Source organism: Daphnia pulex, chromosome 10 (genome assembly GCF_021134715.1).
Source record: "Daphnia pulex isolate KAP4 chromosome 10, ASM2113471v1".
NCBI classification, from domain to species: Eukaryota; Metazoa; Arthropoda; class Branchiopoda; order Diplostraca; family Daphniidae; genus Daphnia; species Daphnia pulex.
Window position 1 is genome coordinate 1,063,821 of NC_060026.1, and position 8,257 is coordinate 1,072,077.

Consider the following 8,257-nt stretch of genomic DNA (forward strand, 5'->3'; position numbering starts at 1 on the left):
AAATGTAATCTCGACATTTTCTCAGAAATGGCCTTGGGGAAGGTCACACTTTAATGTTATGACTGTGCCGGAGAAAAATCCGACTGATACCTTTGGGATCAATGAGTTAATGTTAATCATAATTGTTTATTTGTTATTTTTACCGTGGATAGATAGTCATTCCTTATTGGCCATTTAACTTATTCACGATAAGAATTTTAGTGTATCCATAACGTCTCCATACGTCCATAGACTTTTGCACATTGTTTGAAGTGTTTAAAATTAAACATTTTTTTTTTTAATTTGATGGCTTACTCTCAGACATAGCTGTGAGGTACAAAACCGAGCCTGGCCTGCAGTCGCTCTACAAATGTGCTATTCATTTAACCGTGCGCTGATTGAGATAACAGATGAAACGGCAAGAGAAAACTTGCAGTCGACATATTTATGCAATTGTCGGAGGCAGAGGTCGGAGGCAGGATAATATACGGCAAATAAAAGTAACAAAAATTAAATGACCCAATTGATTGCATGGGGACCATTGGGGAGTCACGACATCTTGCAGAATAATAAAAGTGTTTCAATGAACCATAAAAGGGAAGGTTCTGGGGATGGTAACTGACTTGAGGTCACGCTCTTACTTCATTGGCTGCCTACTGGGCCTTAATTCGACCGTCTAGTGTTACCGAGTGAACGGCAACCGTCGACTATCGTCAGGGGCTAAGCGTAAGTCTAACGGACACAACTTCAGATTGTGACCAGCAAGTCGAGGAACCAGGGTTTTATGGGTTACGATCCTTATGATAGACGTCCTTTATAGCAACAGGGCGTCTAATAGATCGGGAGATTGAGTTTAGAAGTGAGTTTTATATATTGATTCATCGATTATTATTGACCCGTATATTATTAATGAAGACCGTATATTGATGAAGAGTTATCATTTCATTCAAGACACACAGTTTATACACAATTACAGTGGGAGTATTACACAATTGGGAGGGACAAGGAATCGAACCCGGATCTTTTTGATGCGATGCGAAGGTGATGACCGTTGCTCGTTGAGTGCACATCTCGATGTGAATTTAATCGAATCAGTATGAACGACCTCTAATCGACGGCAGTGACGCCTATGACCTTGCGCATCTCCTGGCGTCGTCTCCAAATTCACGAAACATTGATTGAATTGTTCTTCTACCCGATGTAACTCCTGGAATGAATTGATTAATGAATATAGGTATGACAGTCATTCAATTGACGAAATATTTGTTCAGATGCAGTGCCTAAAAGCTAGTCGACCGATATTGGGATCCAACTTTGTTCGTCGGAATCCGTGTTAAATTTTCGTTCGTGTCAATAGAAATTATTGAAACAACTGTTCAACTGCGCGCTGAATAATAGAGCACCAGGAAAAATGGGATGCACAAGTGTGTACACGCAAGCTGATTATACATTTTCTATACTCCCACTTCATTTCCACACGATGAAAGCAAATATCAAATGGGTATAAAATGAGGCCGTAATCATCCATTGACAAGCAGAAGCACCTATACACGTTCTACTCCTTCGTCTAGCAACATGTCGAAAAGCCAAGTAAATATTCAATTTGAATTGATTTGAATTTTTTCGCTATTATTGTATATCGTTAATGCATGTCTACCATCTATTATATCGCTCTGTCGTTCTAATTCAGGTGCTTTATTTGTTCCTGGTTTTGGCTTCGGCTTGTCTCGTCAACGCCAATAGCGTCGCCGACCGCTCTAACGCAGGTATATTATACTTTACTTAAATGGAATAACTTGATGTCGAATTGAGTAGTAACTTCATTATCACTATGCATTTTGATTTCATTTCCTTGGAAAATTTCTTTATAAAAAAATTAGATGATGAAGGGGTCGACGAAATTATTGGTGGTACAACCGTTGCCAGAGGGCAGCATCAATACATGGTATCAATATACCTGATAGCCGTTAAATTATAATTTTAGTGCAATTATTTCTAATGAAATTTTTTGACATTTTCAAGGCGTTTTTGACGTCATTCTACGCTGGCGCTTCAGGATTGTGTGGTGGTACAGTGATCAGTAACCGATACGTTCTAACGGCAGCTCATTGCGTTCAAGATCATACCACCGGGTATATAAATTCTGTTCAGTGTCCTTAAAGAAAAGGTAATGCTGATAATCACCGTTTTTATTTCCATATAATATGCGCATCAGTGAAATAGCCAAAAAAGTGGAAGTCCGTCTGAAAGTCTACACTGTCAATCCGATGGACGCAGGTGTAAAACTCATCACCGTGACCGGATCCAACATCAAGCCCCATCCCGAATTTATGGCAAGCGGAGAGGTATAAAATAAGTCTTAAAAATGTTGGTCACATTGCAGAAATCTGCTGATGCATTTTTATTTGGCAATAATATTTTAGGTCAACTTCAACTACGATCTTGCCCTCATCAAGCTGGGTGCCGATCTCCCGACGTCCGACTATTACCTGATCGGGAAACTCTACTTGGCGGGAGTGGACCAGACCACTGTGACCGCTGTTGGATGGGGATATACCAGCAGTAGTACGTTGAAAGCTTTTTCTTGTCGAATTGAATGCTGGATGATGACCTATTAATATGAATTAACCTTTTCCTGAACTGTTTGAATTCAGCTTCAACAACTGTTTCATCAACACTGAAGCAAGTTAGCTTCCGGATCGGAACCAATGACGAATGTAAAAACTTTTGGGATCCCAGAGGCGGTGCCTACAACCACGAATTTCAACTGTGTGGTGTTGTTCCGGGCAAATCTGTTTGCAGGGTATATTAGATTATGATATAACATTATACTTTTGTTCCCCCCGATCGAAATGGTTTGGACCCTGAAATTTCCGCTTTATGTCATTCTCACAGGGCGACAGCGGCGGCCCCATCGTTCGATACAGCAGTGGTTATCAAACGTACAGCCAGGTTGGAATCAACAGTTTCGTACCGACCTCCAATGGACAAGCTGCCTGCGAAATGGGTTATGCAGTTTTTACCCGAGTTTCCGCTCATCGTGACTGGATTCACGCAAATAGCTGCTATCAAACCTCTGGCGGATTTTGCCCAACTTGGTCTTACGCTTAAGCGAAGCCGCACTGCTGTCGACACAATTTCCCCATCTTGGCATCTTATAGTATCATAATCCATTAAAAAAACCTTATATTTAGCTATCCTATATTTTTCGTTATTTTACAGTATTTTGGTTTTGGCAATAATATACATTTCCCTGCAAAGCATCAACTCGTTTCATTTGTCCTTCATATTTACTCTGCGAGTTACTCTGTTGATAACGGTTCTAATTCGGTTCAGCATATCTTGAAATGTATAATATAGCACTGAATGGTTTGCAGACTATTAGGTATCCGTATACGGACATGTGTAGTGTATATACGCCTTTTCTATTAAAAAACCTTGTGCTGATGCGCATAAATTTCTGGTAGATTAAAAGAACTCACTAATAATACAATAAAATAATATATTATTTTATATATATTATAATATATTTTTTTTCTCAATTGACTCTTATTTGATGCTAACTGTATAAAGTATTTAAAAATTAAATTTTCCTGAATGAATGGGCTTTTGTAATAATAATCACAAGCGATCAAGCTGCTGGAGAGAAGGTTTATGCAGCAGCAGGTGTCTAAATTTCTGCTATTGACGAACCCATTAATTGCTCGATATTTTGGGTCAGTTGATACAACGCTGAATGTATAGGATAGATGATGAAAATGGGGATGAAGGCTATAGCCATGCAAGGTTAAAAGCAAGTGTAAACATCGTCCGTCAATATTTCCTATGCAATTATCAGGCAATTATTGATCAAGATATTCGCCTAAATTATTTGATAGACAGACACCTGTCAACAGCTCGAAAAATGTGCGCGGGAATTTCAAGTGGGCAACAGCTGAGTACACACAAGCTGATTAAACTTTCTATACTCCCACTTCATTTCCACATGAGAACCATTAATCAAAAAGGGGTATAAAATGAGACCAAATTTATATACTGACAGTCAGAAACAGTTTTACACTTTTTCTAGCAACATGTCGCAAATCCGCTTTCAGGTTTGGCATTTTTAAAAATTTCACTGTTTGAAATTTGAGTCTGTCCAATTAATTTACGTTTCCACCTTCCCAGGCACTTTTGTTCTTGGCTTTGCTGGCTTCAGCTTGTCTAATCAAGGCGAAAAGTATCAGCCGTTTGGATGCAGGTATTCAACGCAGCAAGCGCCAACAAATTTTAATTTGTCATGATTATCCTCATAATAATTCATTTAATCTTTTTGAAATTATTAAAAAAGATTTGATGCGCAACGACGAAGAGGGTGTAGACCAAATTATCGGTGGTACAGCAGTCCCCAAATGGCAGCATACTACATGGTATTTAAAAAATCAAGTTTGATTATTGTATTGTGTACCTATGATTATATAGCGATTGCCTATAATAATAGTAGACATCTATTTATAGGCATATTTGAAGTCATTCTATCCCAGCATTTCCAATGGTTACCTGGCTTGCGGTGGCACGGTGATTAGCAACCGATACATTCTAACGGCTGCTCACTGCTTGTACAACAAAGAAAAAACCCCATAGTAAGTCTAATCAACATCAGCAGCTATATAGTTATCACGTCATAATAAAACTTGTCATTTTGTCTAAATCTGCACATCAGCGAAAAAACTACCAGAGTGGAAGTTTATTTGAAAGTCCACACCGTCAAACCGATGGAAGATAACCGACAACCAATCGTCGTCACGGGATCCAACATCAAACCGCACCGGAATTATTTGAGCGGTGGTCTGGTAAATAAAATGCGCAAATTAAAGTGCGGAAGGATGTATTGGATTTGATTCTATTTTGTGGCATTCTATATTATATGTTAGCCGAATTATAGTTTTGACATTGCCCTGCTCAAGCTCAGCCAGGATCTCCCATCAAACTATGAATGGATTAAACTGTTTAAGCCGGTGTACTCTCTAAGAAAAATGTTCGCGTTTTAGCGAACATATATGTTCGTAAAATGGCATCGGAACATATATGTTCGCAAATTTCGTGAAAATATTTTATCGTTTCAGGAGTGAAAAATAAAGTTCATTTAAGACTGCAGCAGTGTGAACAATAATATTCATTTCGTCAAGCATTTGTTTCTAAGATGCAAAAACCTTGGATCCAAGGTTAAGGACCTGGATTAAGTTTTTCGGAATAATTCAAGGTCGTCTACAGGAACAATTCAAGGTTTTCACGATGAACAATTCAAGGTCATCGGAAAGAAAAGTTTTAAATAACAAAACTATTACCGATACTGCATTGTTATGTTATCAAGATAATGATATAACAATATATGCAATATTAATATTTGAATTCATAAACATATTCTGATAGAATAGTAGACAGTAACATCTAACATGCTATATTCATTGATTCAATTGTTTGTAGTACTATTGCATAAGGTTTAATTAAAAAACGATAAAAAATGAATTTACTCAAAGACATTGTATTTTCCCAGTTCCAACTTAAAACATTGCTAACTAATTAGATACTTTGAAAAGTTTTGACACGAAATTTCTAATGGTGATTGAAGATATTACGCTCCTAAGTTCTTTAGGAATATTTACAACTTCTTCCAAAAAAAACAAAAAACCATGTGCCACAGAGGCGGATATGAGCAATTAAACACAAAATAAGCCCCAAAAACATATCCCATGGCCTCTGACACGCAACCAACTCCAAGTTTGACTGCATGCTCATCTAATTTAAGGTAGAATTGGTCCACTCCAAGTATAATCAGTCCTGGTTGTTTCATCCCGCGGGATGCATCGGCTACAATGGCAGAATTCAAATTTGTGTCCTCCTTTAAACAAAATTAGAAATAATTATTTAAGAGACATGGACAACTAAGCTGAAATGAAACCAACCGGAAAAAATTGAATATGTTGCAACTCCAGTTCTTCCCGTTGAGGGCCTTCCTGACGTTTCGATTATTTTTCTCAAGTCGTCAAATAAGCCCTAAAAATATGAAAGGAACAGCCAATGAAATACAAATCAGAAAATACCGAATGACATTAATCGTTAATCATAAATGTTGTATAACCTTCTCCTTGGCTCCATCCGACGGAGAATTTTCGACACTTGGTGTTGGATGCGGCTCTGTTATATCACATTTTTTTTTACCAAGAAAGAAGGTTCCTCAGTGTTACTCACATAGACACTGAAAGAGAGTTCGTCTTCAACTTCAAATCCATCAGCCGTCTCCAAAATCAACAGAACTTTATCGACGAGACACTTCGACGAAGCTATCGATAGAATTCAACAATATTACTGGCAGTAAATAAATTTAAGAATGTGTTACATACCTTGATCAAGCATATGTCATCCATAGACGAACACTCGCACAAACTCTTTTTACCAGTCATCAAATAAGAAACACGACACAAGACCATTTTTGAAATGTGGAAAACTATAAGAATGAAGCTCAACTGTGTGTGACAAGATTTTACTGGAATGAAATTCGGGGGAAATTCAATGTAGACAAAGGGGTGTTTTCAAGGACTTGGAGCTATACTGCCGACGGGTAGGGGAAGATAATTTTTACAAATAAGGTAGGGAAATATATGTAGTGCAAACATTTGACAGCTTCGCGATGCATACCTTTGAAATAACGAATTTGAAAATCTTGCTTTCAAGCGATTTTCAAACGCTGTAGCAATATGAGGGTTGTTTTCGGGTTTATTTCTTTGTTAATATTTGACTTTGCCTCTTTTGATTACAAAGGTTTACTGACGGCAGCGGGTATATAGAAATAATGGAATATAGCATAAGGAAAAGAAAGAAAGATAAAGAAATATAAGAAGAAAGAAGAAAAGAAAGAGACGCCCTTCATTTTATTTTATTTTTCGTGGTGGGATTGCGCAGGGTGGGAAGAGTGGGAAGAGATTGCGCCAACGTAGACAAAGTGTTTCGTCCATCCCATATAAAAACGCTCCTTTAGTGTGAAATATATGTTCACACTTCATGAAATGTGAAATAAAACTTCACTTGCAATTTTTACGAAGACTTATATTCAAAAATTGTGAAAAATTTGTACACGATTTCATGAAATATATTTTCGATTTCGTGACGAAAATATATGTTCATAGTCCAGTGTGAACATTTTTCTAAGAGAGTACCAGGGCGATTTAACCGCCGTCGGCTGGGGACGTACCAGCAGCAGTATATAACCCATTATTTTTTAAAATTTGATGAATTAAATTTCGTCTTTTCTTAAAATCAATTAAGGTGGAAGCACTTCGGCTACGATGCAGCAAGTCGATTTCCAAGTTGGAACCGAAGAAGAATGTCAAAACAGTTGGGGTTATCTCTATAGCCACTCATACCAGCTGTGCGGTGTCACTCCCAACCAATCTACCTGTCAAGTACGCGTTATTCGATTGGGTTCGACTCAAATCTAATCTAATATAGCCTACTTATTATTATGCTGAAATTGTACAAGTGAATCGGCCACTACTTTGTTGTTCACAGGGAGACAGCGGTGGACCGGTTGTTCATTATAACATCGACTATCAAATGTACAGCCAGGTTGGGATCACCAGCTTCGGACATGCCGACGCTAATAACAACGCTCTGTGCGAAATGGGTTTCGCCGTCTACACCCGAGTATCCGCTCATTATCAGTGGATTCACGAAAACAGTTGTTATCAGGCCGATGGAGGCCTTTGCCCTAATTGGGCACAGGTTTAACCAAACCCTTCATTCGGATGAAGATTTCAAATTAAGAGGATTAACTAAACCATTTCTCATTTTTATTGTTGTGTAATTTACCTGGCCACCATCAATAAAGACACAAATAGAAATGAAATGTCACATTCACAAGGTTCTCCCGCCATTTTGAAAGCGATTGTAAATATGACGGACGATTAAGACGTCGCTCTTATCAGTTTCTTGGGGATTGTAAATCAAGTCCATTTGATTGTTGTTCCAGATGTAATCCAAGACGTCGCTCATTGTCACCTTTTTACTAATATCGGCCGATCGGTGTCGCTTGACCGACGAGAACCAATTATCCGGACGTTCCACCCTCTGGCATTTCTTCACCAGAACGTTCTTACTCTTGGCCCTCTTGGCCCTGAACGGTGAAGTGCGTCGGCCATCGCTCGATCGACCAGTAATTGAACACATTCGTCCGGAAGATGAGGAAGAGATGCCAGCACGTCCAAGCGTCGGTCGGTTTCCATTTTGAATTCGTGCTGAA

At 38.5% G+C, this 8,257-nt stretch overlaps 2 protein-coding genes across 2 annotated transcripts; both read left to right on the forward strand.

Moving 5' to 3' along the window:
• The first annotated feature begins 1,467 nt into the window (after positions 1-1,467).
• On the forward strand, positions 1,468-3,242 carry LOC124204662 (serine protease SSP1-like). The gene is made up of 8 exons (XM_046601773.1): positions 1,468-1,569; positions 1,670-1,745; positions 1,860-1,924; positions 2,002-2,111; positions 2,195-2,324; positions 2,403-2,544; positions 2,634-2,782; positions 2,875-3,242. The coding sequence occupies exons 1-8, from the start codon at positions 1,555-1,557 to the stop codon at positions 3,088-3,090; spliced, it is 903 nt and encodes a 300-aa protein (XP_046457729.1). The 5' UTR covers positions 1,468-1,554; the 3' UTR covers positions 3,091-3,242.
• A 784-nt stretch (positions 3,243-4,026) lies between these two features.
• Positions 4,027-7,871, forward strand: LOC124204664 (chymotrypsin BI-like). Its single transcript, XM_046601774.1, has 9 exons — positions 4,027-4,073; positions 4,147-4,219; positions 4,310-4,388; positions 4,477-4,601; positions 4,682-4,811; positions 4,893-4,978; positions 7,172-7,218; positions 7,285-7,421; positions 7,528-7,871. The coding sequence occupies exons 3-9, from the start codon at positions 4,371-4,373 to the stop codon at positions 7,744-7,746; spliced, it is 762 nt and encodes a 253-aa protein (XP_046457730.1). The 5' UTR covers positions 4,027-4,073; positions 4,147-4,219; positions 4,310-4,370; the 3' UTR covers positions 7,747-7,871.
• Positions 7,872-8,257: the final 386 nt, after the last annotated feature.